Source organism: Pinus tabuliformis, chromosome 9 (genome assembly GCF_031772625.1).
Source record: "Pinus tabuliformis cultivar Carrire ecotype Pingquan chromosome 9, CPIR1, whole genome shotgun sequence".
NCBI classification, from domain to species: Eukaryota; Viridiplantae; Streptophyta; class Pinopsida; order Pinales; family Pinaceae; genus Pinus; species Pinus tabuliformis.
In genome coordinates this window covers 1,795,006,203-1,795,023,685 of record NC_142307.1, presented here as the reverse complement: position 1 = coordinate 1,795,023,685, position 17,483 = coordinate 1,795,006,203, and the positions used below count along the sequence as shown (strand labels likewise).

The 17,483-nt window shown below is 35.8% G+C and overlaps 2 protein-coding genes across 2 annotated transcripts; one reads left to right on the top strand and one right to left on the bottom strand.

Annotated features, from left to right (window-relative positions):
* The first annotated feature begins 10,930 nt into the window (after nt 1-10,930).
* On the top strand, nt 10,931-14,053 carry LOC149155932 (uncharacterized). Its single transcript, XM_089444581.1, has 5 exons — nt 10,931-11,051; nt 11,214-11,341; nt 11,451-11,564; nt 13,102-13,227; nt 13,991-14,053. Exons 1-5 carry the CDS (start codon nt 10,982-10,984, stop codon nt 14,051-14,053), a joined length of 501 nt encoding a protein of 166 aa, XP_089300707.1. The 5' UTR covers nt 10,931-10,981.
* A 760-nt stretch (nt 14,054-14,813) lies between these two features.
* On the bottom strand, nt 14,814-15,742 carry LOC149155931 (uncharacterized). The gene is made up of 4 exons (XM_089444580.1): nt 15,617-15,742; nt 15,327-15,454; nt 15,013-15,217; nt 14,814-14,890 (listed from the first exon to the last, which is right to left on the bottom strand). Exons 1-4 carry the CDS (start codon nt 15,684-15,686, stop codon nt 14,814-14,816), a joined length of 480 nt encoding a protein of 159 aa, XP_089300706.1. The 5' UTR covers nt 15,687-15,742.
* Between the last annotated feature and the right edge of the window lie 1,741 nt (nt 15,743-17,483).

Here is a 17,483-nt window from a genome sequence, read left to right as displayed (position 1 = left end):
AAGTTATGGAGCTCTATTAGAGTGGTTTTACTTGGCCAATCTCAAATGACTTGTATCTTGGTTGGGTCCATACACACATATTTCTCATCAATGATGTGCCCTAGATATTAGACCTTGGTCATGCCAAAAGTGCATTTCTCAAGATTGGCATAGAACTTGTGGTGTCACAGGGTTTGGAGGACCTATTAAATAAGGTGGAGGATCTATTTCCAAATATAGCCGAAGATCAAGATGTCATATAAATGCACCACCATGAATGCATTGGTGAATGGTCGCAAGATGTCTTACATAAACTTCATGAAGTTAATGGGGCAGTCATCAACCTGAAAGGCATGACCAACCATTGAAAAAGTTCATCCTTGAATTTGAAGGTAGTCTTCCACACGTCGGAGGGTTCAATAGGCACCTAGTGATAACAAAACTTCAATCAATCTTGCTGAAATATTTGGCCCCATTAAGCTGGTCCAGAAGGTCATCAATTCATGGGATTGGGTACCTATTCTGGACAGTGATATTTTTCACTACATGATAGTCAATACAAAGTCTCCAGGTCCCGTCCTTCTGTTGTACCAATACAATTGGTCTCCAACAGAGTGATGAGCCTGGTCTGATGTGCTCTTTGTACAATAACTCCTGAACTTTCCTCTTGTTCTCATTCCTCTCTAGAGAAAACCATCGAAAGGTCGGTCCATTAGGTAGTAGCACCCCTGGGGTCAGATTAATGGAGTGTTTGACATGATAGTGCAAAGGTACCCTTGTAGGTGAGACAAAAATTTCCTTGTAATCCTCTATGATCTTGTCCATCTGTTGTTTCTATATAGAGGAGCCCTGTTTGGAAGTTGTGGCCACCATATTCTTCTTTCGATGAGGGCAAAGCATAAGGAAGAAAAATCTCCTAGTATATGAAATGGTCTTACTGCATTCCTTTATAGATATCAAAGAGATGGCAGTAGGCGAGGCTACCTCTGGTATCCTATACAACTTGTTGCACAAATTAATAATCAAAAAGCGAGGTCTAGACTCATATATAACATGTCACTTCCACAAGTATGGTTATACTAATAATACATCAAAAACTATAAGAGGAGAAACATCACACAATACCACATCTGTGAAGGGCTTGATGTTGTAGGGAAGGTGACACTTCTTGCTAACAAGGAGATCTCATCATTGGTGAAGCCATCCGATGGTGTACAAATATGGATGTGTTGTTGTCGATAGACCCAACCAATTCACGACCACTGCTGAAATGAGACTCTTTTGGCTCCCGCTGTCGACAATGAACTATAGTGGAGAACCCTCCACCCACATCTATGAGTGGAAGAGGCATTCCCCCTCCTCCAAATCTCCAGGCTTGTTCTTCTCAAACTTGGTGGTGGCAATGATGGAATTGGAATCTGTATCGATGATGTAATTCTCTTTGTTATTCCCCTTTCTGAGTTCTGACTCAAAGTTAGAAAATTTCTTTCAATCAGAAGACTTCATCTTGACCACCAGTGACTATTTGGCCTGACACCATTTTCCCATATCCTTATTTATCTTCGGGGTGTTTTTGTTTTCTTGCAGCATTAACGGGTTGTCCTACATCACCCCACCATGGATTTTTCCTTTGCTCTATGGTTATGGGGCACTTTTCCCTCGATTTAGATTCGCGGATCCAAGGTCTCGATTCTTCTATTTAAACTTTTTCCCAATATTGATAATGTATCGGTCCACCGTGCCGAGAAAGGAGATGTCTAGGAACTCCATCTCGTGCTATATATATCTATGTACACAGTCGGAGTACTTGAGTACCAAATGTCACTCAGAATCCTTGATACACAACTTCGTGCCAGGGGTATGAAAAGCATTGGTAAAATCTGACACACCTTGGTACCTTCCTTGCTGCAGCATAGTCCACTTTATGTATTTATCTTCATAACTCCTAACAAGGTAGTACTACTCCTTGATGGTGTGGCAAAATGAATCCCAAGTGGGTGTAATTGAAAATAGTGACGGTTTATTTTCTTTGTTCTTCTCAGAATAGGTTTCCCAACAGTACTTGACATGGTGGGCATATTTGACAAGTGAAAAAGTAATCTTTTCCTGGCTGGAACAATAATGAACAGAAAAATGTCCTTCTAGCAGATTTAGCCATTTATCTACAACATATACATCTATCTGAGCTTCAAATATGTGGATGTCAAAGTTAACGTGTATCTTAAATGGCGTGGCAATCCTAGGGTGGTTGTTGGAAGAAGATGTGTTGCCTTTGGGTAGTTACTGAAGGATCTAGGAAAAGTTGTCCATAATCGCATTCCTTTGTCACTCAAGGTATTCTTTGACCAAGATTTTGAAAGGATCTCCTACCCCATCATATTTCTTTTCTTCTACCATGGGAGGCCATCGGGATTCGCGAGATTTCTCTTGCAAAGGATCGACTACTTTGAGCCCTAACTCCTTATATTTCGACCTTGTTGGGGACATGGAAAGAAAAACAAAGAAAAAACATATGACTATGATACCACTAATATGAACTTAAATAGGAACACAAAAAATCATAGATATAATAATAAATATAGAGATGTAGAAGAAATAACACTTCATTTCATTCATATCAAGTATCGAAATATTCTTACAAACAAAAATGGAAATAAACTAGCTTGGGCGATGGTAGCTTATATCTAAGAAGAGATGTGGAGGATACTGTTGAGTGATAAAAGGTGTCTTTTTAACTCCTAATTATCTTCACATTAATTGTCAACCCAGGGATGATTTTTTATTTCAAGAGTACTCAATCTGAGGTGGTCACTTGCTCAAGAGTAATGTTTTGCAATATAGTGCTTTAAAATGCAAAGATAAATGAATGTTGGAAACAAAATCTAATTGGAACAACAAGAAATTGAAATGCCTTGAACTAAATCATTCATTCAAACAATTATCAGTCGAGGACCCAATAATGATAACTCTCTCCCCTATAAACTGATGCAAATGAAAATCAATCATAGGCAAGATCTCTAATTTGAGAACTTAGACAACTATAGTCAACGTTCTTTACAGTTGTTGATATTTCAATCCACACTAAAGAAAATAACTGGAAATGGAAATTCAATTGGAAATTCTCACTAAAACTCACTTACTGCAATAACATTTAAAAGGCGAAATCAAATCATTGCAGAAAAGGAACGACAACTAAGTCTATTGGAAAACTAAACAGAAAAGCTTCATCTAACAGAAATGATTTATTAATGGAAAGGAATAGTAGTGCTAAATTATTAGAATTAAATAGTAATCTTAAATAGAACTGAACAACAAAGCTAATTAATTAAAAATACACAGCAACTATAAATATAATTGAATCAACAACCTTTAATGAACAACAAAGTTAAGTTACTGAAATGAATAACAAAGCTCTATAATTAAAATGAACAGAATAACAATATATTTGTATAAAATATTTATCTTGTTATGATGGAAGTGAACAACAACATGATTCAATTACAGCATAGATAACAGAGCAATTCATTAAGTCTGGCAATATGAAACAGTAAAGCAATGCGACTACAATAAATAGAAATGAAACCAAACCATCACACGACAGAAATCATAAAGATATAATACAGAGCAATAGCTTAATCCACCAGAGGTTGGGCCCTTAGATGGAAGCGAATCCTGCTGGGCTACTTCATATAAGGCGAATGAATAGCAACCCTTTAACTTATTAATAATCAAACTATGAGATCATTACAACAACAAAAGACTTGAGAATTACAATGGTAATGCAACAATCCCCCTTTCCTCCTACCCTATCCTATCCTAATAATCCCTAACTTAATCTCTCATAATCTATCCCATCATGAATCATGAATCCTTAATTCGGAATCCCCTTCTCTGATATCTATTTTCATTTAAATAGAGAGAGAGCAGAAAGCAGTTACAACAGAGATGATTACAATATGATTTCTATTAAAAAATTATATTTCTCACAACAAATTTATAAATAAGATCCTATCTGGAATATCTCTTCATCAATCATTCAACAAGAACAGGTCAAATTTGGCATTGCAGCTGAGATATTTTGGAAAACAGCCACAACAATGAATCTGAGAAAAACGTCTTCAGAGAACCTTCCATTTCTCTTAGTACGGACTGAATTTGGGAAAACTTCTTAGTGAAAAACTAATGTGGTCCATTCTGGAAAAAACCCATGTTTTTGATTTTCTAGATTGTTCTCCATTTGCCCAAAATGTCCAATGCAAAATTGTCACTTCTTATTCCAGCGAATTTCTGAGTTGGCACATTTAATGATGAGTTGGAGATCAAATCTTCAATATGGAAAATATTTTGGAGGCTAAAAATGGTGAGTAATGTTACAACCAATTTATTAATAAACCATCATTGGTAAAATCATGCATAATTATAAATTTATTAAAAATAAAGGAGAAGAAATAATATTTTTCCATAAGAGCATAAATAATTATAAAATAGAATTATATGATAAATTATGATAAATGATGGGATGAAGAATGGTAGAAATGGATGGAATAAGCATTTAAAAGTGATAATAATAATTACATATTAATGGCCCAACATACCCGCAAACTGAATATATTGCATGTCCTCATGCAACAAAAACTGAATATATTGCATGTCCTCGTGCAACCCAAAGACTCTGTGTTAATCAAGCAATAAAGAATTGTTCATCCTAGCTCATGAAATGGATGGAACAAAAGAATTCTTCCGCAAATAATGAATATTCAATTTTAGCAATGTTGATGAAGGTGTAACCATTTTTTCATTGACATCCAACTTATGTGTATATGAAGTTGCAGAAAAATATGCTATAAGTGACAACAAACTTCATTAACCATTTTCTCAAAAACTACAAGCCAGATTTTGTTGAAATTTTGCAACTAGATTTCTACTATATTAATGCTTCTGTGATCCAAAAATGAGATCATTTTGATGCACAAATCATGAGATATAAGAAAAATGGTTGTAGGTGAGAGTGTATGGTTTCCAAAATTGTATGAACTAATTTAAAATGAAATTATCTTCGTTTGTGTATTTTAATGATACGTTTGTGTTATCCAGAAATCACAAGAATTGAGTTCATAGTTTTAAAAATATATGGAAATCAATTTCTACACTATATAAAAACAAAATCGTGTGCCTTAAATGAGAAAGAAAGTATAAAACGTCTATCATGCGTAGCAATTCCTCCCCCAAACTGAAGAATTAGCATACCCTCATGCAATGCTAGAAAACAAATTGAGGTGGTTGCTACCAACTTTTGAATTCTATGCTTGGTGTAAAACAACGTGGAATAAGGGAGGTGTTGAAAATGAATAAGAATATCAATTGACGATAAATAATATTAATGACATGGTTATAAGAAATAAATGAATGAAAGCAACACTCCCCCAAACTGAAAGATGATATGTCACTGAAAAATGGAAAATGGTAAAGATGTGGAATGAATGATGATAAATAATGCTCAAAATGGATTTTGATGAAACTCTCCTAAATTTGTAATAAAACAGAAAATTATGCTATTTTACCTCAAGTTTTACCTCCAAAAAGGAAAATGTGGAATGACATGTATGGACTGGCATTTGTTGAAGCTGATGTAGGCAAAGTTGATGCTGAAAGTGATGCAAAAGGTGGAATCCAGGCAAGCATATCAGGTCTAAACAATTATGCGCGTTCGAGAGTTGCTCGAGCCTCTTCTATTAGTTGCAATAGTGTGGTCATGGTGCAAATAAAGTTCCCCCCAATACTTGTTGTTCACTTGTAAACAAATCAGTGCTATTTTAAATAGAATGTTCTTGAATCCATAGTGTTAGTTTTGAATAGCAACAGATAAGATGCATGCAAAAAATTTAATCAGAAAAACTTTTGTATACATACAATACTAATATTTTATCAAATCAACAAGTTATGGTAGAGTGCAGTAATCATATCACATTTTATCCCATAATGCATACATTCCCCCCTTCAATTGAAAAAGGGATTCCATGACCATAAAGCCTATGGAAGGTGTTATACTGACGGCACGGCAAGGGAATGAACAATACAACAGTAAATGAAGCAGAATACACATCAATAATAGGAGGGCAAGAGGTATGGTTATAATGAGAGCAGAGTGTGTAAAGATAGTTATGAATATGAGATAAGACGATTTGGATTGATGATAAGTTATGCGAAAAAAGAAAAAGGACAGCAATATGCCAAAAAGATGCTTTGCTGACAATATTCTAGCTGAAAATGATGCGATTGATCTGAAAACAATTTCTCATGCGTAAAGGTTCAAAACAGGGAAAAAAATTAAGGAAATAACTTCTCTGATAAAAAGAAAGAATAAGAAAAGGGTATTATAGTAATAATTGATAATATTATATAACTTTAATACCATAAGTAGAGCCTCTTCTGCTAGCAGGCGTCCATAGCCTTGGCAGGGTTGCTTTTTAACCCATATGAGCTAGGATCTTCAATTTATAACTAGAGAGTTCCATTGTTGTTCTATAGAAGAGATCAGTGTGCTAGCGTGGTAACCATTTAACCACACTGCCATTCAGTGTGATGTAGCAAAAGTGATCAGGTCGGCTCATGATGAGACCTCCTGTTCCAAGGATATTTTGGCTATCCAATGGATCATAACCCTAGTGTGGTGGCCATAATGGGAATGTTACTTTGTTATAGCCTTATGAACATGGTAGGCTGGCTCGTAATAAGACCCCCTATCCTCCATCTGCGAACAAAATTTTGTTGTTATTACACATTTTTAGAATAAAAAGAGAGAGGTTCAGTACTCCTTAAGAGTAGGGATGGTGGAAGAAATAGAACATGTCAATAAAAAAAATATACCCATAATCTCATTTAGTACAGATAGAGAAAATTATAACCAGGAAGGGTGGAACCGGCATGGTATTAAGATGATCAATCAGTATCATGTACAACATAAAATAATGCAGTAAAGTAGCATATAAATAATTGTGTCCCTTTTGAAAATAATCTATCATCAATGAGTTGTCATGTTAAAGATCATAATGTGAATGATATTAACTCGCTTCAATAGAATCCATAATTCTTATCCTCATAAAAGTAGTGTACTTCATGCCATGAAAGAGAATCAGTAAAATGTGGTTGAGATGAACTACGAATAATCCCACAAGAGGAAGGAAGAATTGTTCTTGAAAATACACCCAAAGTGTTGCTCCTTTAAAGGAACAACAAAAACACTCAAAAAAGTGTTGTTCCTTATGTGCAAAAACAAAGGAAATGCATGCCAACAACAAAAATACACTTGAAAAGGTGTTGTTATCTGTAGGGAACAAAAAACAATGCACGTGAAAAAGTGTTGTTCCCTACAGGGAACAACAAAAAAATACACTCAAAAAAGTGTTGTTCCTTAAAAGAAAAAACAAAAAAAAAATGCATGCAAAAAAGTGATGTTCTTTAAAAGAAACAACAAAAAATACACTGAAAAAAGTGTTGTTCCTTTGAAAGGAACAACAAAAATGTGGAAGTGTTGTTTCTTCAGAAAGGAACAGCAAAATGCAGAAGTGTTGTTCTTTCGGAAAGGAGCAGCAAAATGTAGAAGTTCTATTCCTTTCCAAAGGAAAAAAGCGGAAGTGTTGTTCCTTTGAAAAGGAACGGCAAAATGCGTAAGTGTTGTTCCTTTGGAAAGGAACAAGAAAATGCGGAAATGTTCTTCCTTTGAAAAGGAACAGCAAAATACGGAAGTTTTGTTCATTTGGAAAAGAACAACAAAATACGGATGTTTTGTTCATTTGGAAAAGAACAGCAAAATGCAGAAGTGTTGTTCCTTTGAAAAAAGAACAACAAAAATGCGAAAATGTTGTTCATTTCAAATGAACAACGAAAATGCACAATCATAAAATGCAAGCATGCAAAAAAATGAATTAGTTGTTCACTACATTGATGCTGAGGATGGGTTACAATTTGAAGGAAGCAACCTGAAACACAAAAATCTAAAAGAAATCAGGAAATAAACAACATTTTATTTAAAAACAGTATGTAAATAAATAATTAAGTTACAACAGCTATGATGTTACGTAAAAAAATAATCTTTTTGAAAAATGTTTTAGCGGCAGAGACATGACATGAATCTTCAAATGGAAATCAATTCTTCATTTCTTCTATTATGAATCAGTTGAGTAATGAGTTGGATGAAATTCCCTTGTTTCATTAAAATTTCTTTCAAGAATCGCTTGTCCATAAATTGACCTTCTTTATTCTCCCAAGACCTGTAAAAAAACGAGTGTCTACCTACAATAAAACATTAAATCATGGAGAAAGAGAGGTGATCAGGCTTCCATAATTCAATAATTAAGCAAAAAAACAACAAGTAGTTACTCTGTATAACAAATCCAGTGAGAAAATAACAAAGTAAAATTTATTTGTCACTTGCGGGAGAGCAATGGCCAATCATGCTAACCTACAATCGTTTAATCACAACTTCTTTGTTTTTCATCCAAATTTAGTGATTCCAAAGCCATATGAGAACTAATTTGAAGGTATATCTCCAATAAACAATGTAAACTTTGAAACGGGAACTATAAACTCAAAACGAGAACTCTGGCCCAAAAACCCCAAAAAAACCACAAAAACAGTGCTCAAAACGAAAAGTGTGTATACTGGAACGATGTTTTCTTTTTTAGGTGTCAATTTTGCGGCTGTTTTAAAAATGGCAGTGACTACGAAATTTTTTACGAAATTTTCCTGCAAAATATAGCTTCAGAACGAAAGTGTTGATACTGGAATAATGATTTATTTTTTTAGGTGTCAATTTTGCGGCTGTTTTAAAAATGGCAGTGACTACGAAATTTTCCTGCAAAATATAGCTTCAGAATGAAAGTGTTGATACTGGAATCGACCCGCCACCGGTCCGGCAGGGCGGGGCGGCTCAGGGGTGCCGCTGCGTGGAATTGGTAATGTGAATCGTCATTTGATGCGTGGAATTGGTAAAACCCAAGCTGCCCGTCAATGGAGAATGTCTGCGTCTTTTCACTTTGCCGAGTCTCTCTGTCGCGTACTGTCTCTCTGTCCATTGTATCGCACATAGAAGCTGACGTCCACCCTCGAAACCTGTAGTAGGGGATGCGAAGACAACCTAACGTCACCTTAAAATTTTCATCAAAACTATAATGCTAACTATATATAATTGGAGTACAGACAAAATAATAGATCTCTACCAAATATAGATATCGTTGCTCAAACATTCACATAATAAATAACAAATTTAATATATACAATTAATTTTTCAAAAACATGCTACTTGGACCATTGCTGACCTAAGAGGCATCCTTCACAATATCATATAATAAAATACAATATATTACAATAGTCTTTAAGAGTCCATGAAGTGTAATATGGTCTTGAAATACACTATACATGTGAGGACTTCCAACCAAAGGGCGTATGCATCACTAAAGAACTCATCCAATCCTAATATTTGTATTGTTCCAAAGCATAAGGGTTCAATGAATATGCACGGTTGTTTTTTAACTAAGCGCAATCATATCTATGAGAATCCTCCTATTTGAATTCTCTCATGCATCCCCCTAGCAACTTCCCCTGAATCCTTCTTCTTATTACAAGAATGGAGGTGAGACACCTCTTTAGTCTTCCTAGTCAGAATTTGCCTCCAAAATTTCTTAGGAGCTAGCTTAGAGAGGTGTAAGAGATTCCCTTGTCTTTGACGAATGTATTGCCTCTCTTTCCTTTTAGTTAGGGCTTTATATATTTTTATCTTGTCCATTTTAAGAGATTCATCAACAGCTTCCTTAATTTCTCTCCTCGCACATTTACACTCTTTGTCATACCATGGATTGGTTTTGCTATTTCTTTTATTATTTGATATAGGAAAAATAATTTGCAAAATTTGATAACTAATTCTCTAAATCCCTTTCCAAGACTAACACTTGAAAAATCAATTAGGTAACAAACATGCTATTATATAGAACTATTTGTTTCTTTATTTCACCAAACCAAATTGAAAAAATAATTTTATAAATTAAAAATCAATAATACAATCTTAGAAGCAGTTCAAACCTATTATTATAATCATGATGTGAAATTGAATATCTAGATTCTTAGCACATCTAATATTCTCTTTTATTCTGCTATCAATGATATCATATTTTCCAACGTTTGATACATTGTGCAAGGCCTATCTATATAAAAGGATCATGAAATACAAAAAATGGAGAACCTCTTCCCACGAGCATGTGTGTGCTTGACACAATAATACTTGCAACAACAAATATTCAATAAGATGCAGACACTTTTAAATTGATTGTAATTTGGAGAACCTGATATTTTTTCAACCTTTTGAACTCATTTCTGTATCAGCCATAGCCAATATTATGCTTTGACTTCCTTAAAATTTTCAATGGTTAGAAGAATAAATTACTGATTAGCAGAAATAGTAAGATATGTACAATTTTGGTTTTGTTAATATCACAGTTATGAGATCAACTTACATGTTATAAGTTTAGAAATTTAATTTAAGAAATCATTAAATCATTATCCAATATAGCATACAACATTTAACCTTATAAATAGTGTTTTATTAGCACAGGTTCCACATTAAATATATTATTTACTTCTTCCAAATCATCTGGGGAGGGTTTCAAATGGTCTGCCTTCCATACGCTACATGCAGAAAATACATTCCAAATAAGATTTAATTTTATAAATAGTGTTTTTGTTAGTACAGGGTCCACATTAAATATATTACTTACTTTTTTAAATCATTATACATCTTTACAAAAAAAGAGAAAGGCAGTGACATCATTACCATGCAACTCTTTTGTTATAAAGAATACGAAATTCAAATATAAAAGTGTTTATGAATATCAAATATAAAAAATTATCAAATATCAAATATCACCTTACTTCACACCTTCTATACATACATCCTCACTCTAACAGGGAACACAGATCAGTGGTCACGGAGATCCAAAACAATACAGAAATGGCTGTTGCGAGGTTTCTTTTGACGATCTCAGGCCTCATTTCAGTTATAAGTCTGCAAGCTGTTTACGGTACATACAATTGATTTCATTTTACGTTGGCTTGTTCGTAGAGATTCTGTAATGGTTTCGTTGGTTAACGTTTTTCTGATCAGCAGATCACAGTAAGTGTTAATGGAGTGAACAATCTTTTAATTTATAGAGTACCTTACTATTGAATTCATTCAACATCAGGTGCAGGGATTGTATGTGAGAAGCTGCCCGCGGAGATTTGCGCGTTTTCTGTGTCGTCCTCTGGAGCACGTTGTGTGCTTCACAAGTCCTGCATCTTGAGGGATGGCGATGCACAGTATGAATGTCAGGTGAGGTTACATCATTCGAATTTATAAATTCTACGTGAAGTACTGCATGCATTTCTATTTTCTACTCACTCTGTTCCTCGAAATTGTTTGGGTAATGGATGGTGTGCAGGCATCAGAGGTTATGGCAGAGAGCATGAAGGAATCGATAGAAACGGAAGAATGCGTGAAGGCTTGTGGGGTTGAGAGGATGACGGTGGGGATGTCCGCAGAATCATTACTTAAGGTGGGCTTACAGAGAAGTTATGCTCTCCGCGCTGCTACAACAACTGCTCTGCTCCAACATCAGCGATCTCTATTTCAATCTTGCTGCAAGGAAAGGTAACTTTTTACCCATCATCGTCATCACTATATTGTATTTATATTCATCACTATACGTAAACTCACTAGATGTCTATATATACTTAGCCAACAATTGATTTATTTATAAATAATTTGAGCAAGTATCTACCTGCCCCGCCTGTGCGAGGCTCACAGAAGCGAAGATAGGCGGAGGATGGTTACTATTTCTATAAACTAGAGCTCACAAGATCCGAAGTCGGTATGGGTCGATTCCGGGAATCGACCCATACCGGCTTCGGAGCTTGTGAGCTCTAGTTCACAAAGCCACATATAAAATCATATTCTTAATTCGAAAGGAAAGTTATTTACCATGTGTACTTAAACTTATACATGTTTCATGACCGAGTACCATCACATAAAAATGATTATATCAATAGCACGTGTAAGTAAAATTATACATGTTTCATGACCCACTACTGTTACGTAGTTACACAAATATAGAATGGAAACTTTAATGGGTTTACGAAGATATAGAATGGAAACTTTAATGGGTTTACGAAGATACAAGAGAGTGGGAGAGATTGTTTGTTACGGAGTAAGAGGAGAGGTATCAATTGAGATATTGGTATTAACAATGCCAGGAATAGAAACGAAGACAGGCAGAGGATAAGAAATAAAATAAACAACATTTAACCCAAGATTTTTTTAATAACAAATATCTACCTCTATATTGTTAAACGAACCACAACGAATAAACAATGACCACAAATTTTTGTTGGGGTATGAGTGTCGTTTATTCCACGCTATCTCGTCTGCGTAGTCCGGGAAAATAAAACGTTGAAATCCGTAATCTGATTACGCACATCCTACATAGTTAATCTCAATAAAATGTTGAAATAATGCAACTGGCACATGTTTTCATTTTGCCACCCTTTGCGCTGTTGCACGCTGTATTTCATAATTTTGTTTTCCAGGGAAAATAAAACTTCGCAATTCGTCATGTAATCACTCAGGTGGAAGATTGTTTTCAAAAACGCGAAGATCGAAATATTTTAGTGCCCTATTGGAGCCTTCTGTGAAAATTTATTTTATTTTGAAATCCGGCCAAGGGCGCATGTTTGCATTTTCCCATCCTTTCCGCTGAATTTTTTTGACAGCCGGTGGTGAACGGCTGGTCGGTTACATGAAATTTTATTTTATTCTGATATCCAGCCACGGGCACCAGTTTGCGTTTCGCCTTCCTTTGCACTAATTTTATTTTACACAGAAACCAAAATTGGATTTGACAATTTGAAAATGCAAACATGCCCCCGTGGCCGGATTTCAAAAAAATTCAGCCACAAACCGTTGTAGCTGCTTTGCACCCTTGTTTTGTTTTACTATATTATGTGAGAATTTATTGAACTTTTTATTAGTATCCTTTTTGTGATGTTCTAAATGTAAAAGTAATTAATGTTTAATGTTGCTCTCACTGTTCCCAGAACGACGAAAATTCCATGAGACCTCACGGCTTGGAGGTGGCCGCAGGCTGTGATGTGGGAGACAGAGTTTTGCAGTTTGTGGGCAGAGGGAGATCGACCACTGCATTATTTAGCGGCGACGGCACAGTAGCCAACTTGACTCTCGTCAAATTCCATAACTAATAAGAGACTACATAACCTTTTTATATTAACTTTTAATCTCGCAAAAATACCGAAACCATATGAAAATAGTAATTTCAATATTTTCACTTAAAAAATAAATTTATAACATCATTAAAATTATTATTTTAAGTTATAATGTCAACTCTTTCAAATAAACTTGGTATAATAAATAAATCTGGTTACACGCAGTGATAATATGTCGTGACCTTATGGCATTCATTGTGTCGTGATGTCAGCGAAAACCAAAAAAGCGTAGAAAGTGTAAAATAATTAGTTACGTGCAATCGAGAAGCTCAGCAGACATAATGAAACTCACTACGCATTGGAAATGGGAACGCATATATCCTTACAATGACGCAAATATATATGAGAGGCGTTCATAAATCATTTCAGCAATCTCACAGTTTGTGAAATCCGACCAGCCGTTCACCACCGGCTGTCAAAAAAATTCAGCGGGAAGGATGGGAAAATGCAAACATGCGCCCGTGGCCGGATTTCAAAATAAAATAAATTTTCACAGAAGGCTCCAATAGGGCACTAAAATATTTTGATCTTCGCGTTTTTGAAAATAATCTTTCACCTGAGTGATTACATGACGGATTTCGAAGTTTTATTTTCCCTGGAAAACAAAATTATGACATACAGTGTGCAGCAGCGCAAAGGGTGGCAAAATGCAAACATGTGCCTGTTGCCGTATTTCAACATTTTATTGAGATTAACTATGCAGGATGTGCGTCATCAGATTACGGATTTCAACGTTTTATTTTCCCAGACTACGCAGATGGGATAGCGTGGAATAAACGACACTCATACCCTAACAAAAATTTGTGGTCATCGTTGATTTGTTGTGGTTCGTTTAGCAATATAGAGGTAGATATTTGTTATTAAAAAAATCTTGGGTTAAATGTTGTTTATTTTATTTCTTATCCTCCGCCTGTCTTCGTTTCTATTCCTGGCATTGTTAATACCAATATCTCAATTGATACCTCTCCTCTTACTCCGTAACAAACAATCTCTCCCACTCTCTTGTATCTTCGTAAACCCATTAAAGTTTCCATTCTATATCTTCGTAAACCCATTAAAGTTTCCATTCTATATTTGTGTAACTACGTAACGGTAGTGGGTCATGAAACATGTATAAGTTTACTTACATGTGCTATTGATATAATCATTTTTATGTGATGGTACTCGGTCATGAAACATGTATAAGTTTAAGTACACATGGTAAATAACTTTCCTTTCAAATTAAGAATATGATTTTATATGTGGCTTTGTGAACTAGAGCTCACAAGCTCCGAAGCCGGTACGGGTCGATTCCCGGAATCGACCTGCCGCCGGTCGGGCGGGGCGGGGCGGTGCGGGGGTGGAGAACTAGAGCTCACAAGCTCCGAAGCCGGTACGGGTTGATTCCCGAAATCGACCCGCCGCTGGTCGGGCGGGGCGGGGCGGCGCGGTGGTGGCAGCGCCACCCCCGCGCCGCCCCGCCCCGCCCGATCGGTGGCGGGTCGATTCCGAGAATCGACCCGTACCGGCATCGGAGCTTGTGAGCTCTAGTTTATAGAAACAGTAACCATCCTCCGCATGTCTTCGCTTCTGTGACCCTCGCACAGGCGGGGCAGGTAGATACCTGCTCAAATTATTTATAAATAAATCAATTGTTGGCTAAGTATATATACACATCTAGTGAGTTTACATATAGTGATGAATATGAATACAATATAGTGATGACGATGATGGGTAAAAAGTTACCTTTCCCTGCAGCAAGATTGAAGTAGAGATCGATGATGTTGGAGCAGTTGTTGTAGCAGCGCGGAGAGCATAACTTCTCTGTAAACCCACCTTCTGCTAATGATTCTGCGGACATCCCCACTGTCATCCTCTCAACCCCACAAGCCTTCACGCATTCTTCCGTTTCTATCGATTCCTTCATGCTCTCTGCCATAACCTCCGATGCCTGCACACCATCCATTACCCAATCAATTCAGAGGAACAGAGTGAGTAGAAAATAGAAATGCATGCAGTACTTCACGTAGAATTTATAAATTCGAATGATGTAACCTCACCTGACATTCATACTGTACATCGCCATCCCTCAAGATGCAGGACTTGTGAAGCATACAACGTGCTCCAGAGGACGACACAGAAAACGCGCAAATCTCCGCGGGCAGCTTCTCACATACAATCCCTGCACCTGATGTTGAATGAATTCAATAGTAAGGTACTCTATAAATTAAAAGATTGTTCACTCCATTAACACTTACTGTGATTTGCTGATCAGAAAAACATTAACCAACGAAACCATTACAGAATCTCTACGAACAAGCCAACGTAAAATGAAATCAATTGTATGTACCGTAAACAGCTTGCAGACTTATAACTGAAATGAGGCCTGAGATCATCAAAAGAAACCTCGCAACAACCATTTCTGTATTGTTTTGGATCTCCGTGACCACTGATCTGTGTTCCCTGTTAGAGTGAGGATGTATGTATAGAAGGTGTGAAGTAAGGTGATATTTGATATTTGATAATTTTTTATATTTGATATTCATAAACACTTTTATATTTGAATTTCGTATTCTTTATAACACAAGAGTTGCATGGTAATGATGTCACTGCCTTTTTCTTTTTTTGTAAAGATGTATAACGATTTTAAAAAGTAAGTAATATATTTAATGTGGACCCTGTACTAACAAAAACACTATTTATAAAAGTAAATCTTATTTGGAATGTATTTTCTGCATGTAGCGTATGGAAGGCAGACCATTTGAAACCCTCCCCAGATGATTTGGAAGAAGTAAATAATATATTTAATGTGGAAGTTGTGCTAATAAAACACTATTTATAAGGTTAAATGTTGTATGCTATATTGGATAATGATTTAATGATGTCTTAAATTAAATTTCTAAACTTATAACATGTAAGTTGATCTCATAACTGTGATATTAACAAAACCAAAATTGTACATATCTTACTATTTATGCTAATCAGTAATTTATTCTCCTAACCATTGAAAATTTTAAGGAAGTCAAAGCATAATATTGGCTATGGCTGATACAGAAATGAGTTCAAAAGGTTGAAAAAAGATCAGGTTCTACAAATTACAACCAATTTAAAAGTGTCTGCATCTTATTGAATATTTGTTGTTGCAAGTATTATTGTGTCAAGCACACACATGCTCGTGGGAAAAGGTTCTCCATTTTTTGTATTTCATGATCCTTTTATATAGATAGGCCTTGCACAATGTATCAAACGTTGGAAAATATGATATCATTGATAGCAGAATAAAAGAGAATATTAGATGTGCTAAGAATCTAGCTATTCAATTTCACATCATGATTATAATAATAGGTTTAAACTGCTTCTAAGATTGTATTATTGATTTTTAATTTATAAAATTATTTTTTCAATTTGGTTTGGTGAAATAAAGAAACAAATAGTTCTATCTAATAGCATGTTTGTTACCTAATTGATTTTTCAAGTGTTAGTCTTGGAAAGGGATTTAGAGAATTAGTTATCAAATTTTGCAAATTATTTTTCCTATATCAAATAATAAAAGAAATAGCAAAACCAATCCATGATATGACAACGAGTGTAAATGTGCGAGGAGAGAAATTAAGGAAGCTATTGATGAATCTCTTAAAATGGACAAGATAAAAATATATAAAGCCCTAACTAAAAGGAAAAAGAGGCAATACATTCGTCAAAGACAAGGGAATCTCTTACACCTCTCTAAGCTAGCTCCTAAGAAATTTTGGAGGCAAATTCTGACTAGGAAGACTAAAGAGGTGTCTCACCTCCATTCTTGGAATAAGAAGAAGGATTCAGGGGAAGTTGCTAGGGGGATGCATGAGAGAATTCAAATAGGAGGAAACAAACTAGAAAAAAAGGAATGAAAAGAGAAGTTTAAGAGAAGAGAATGGGATAAAATGAAGTGCGACGAGTATATAGACTAGATCAACTCTTAAAAAAGGTGGATCCATTTTCAACATTGTCCCTCCTAACGTGCGTCTAGAAATAAGACAATTGCATGTGAAGGTGGGAGAATAAAGTATTCATTGTTTGATTCGAAATTACTTGAAGATTTGGGTAGATGTGTTCTAGATCCGCGCAGCGCCACCCCCGGGCCGCCCCGCCCCGCCCGATCGGCGACGGGTCGATTCCCGGAATCGACCCGCCGCCGGTTGGGCGAGGCGAGGCGGCCCGGGGGTGCCGCTGCCACG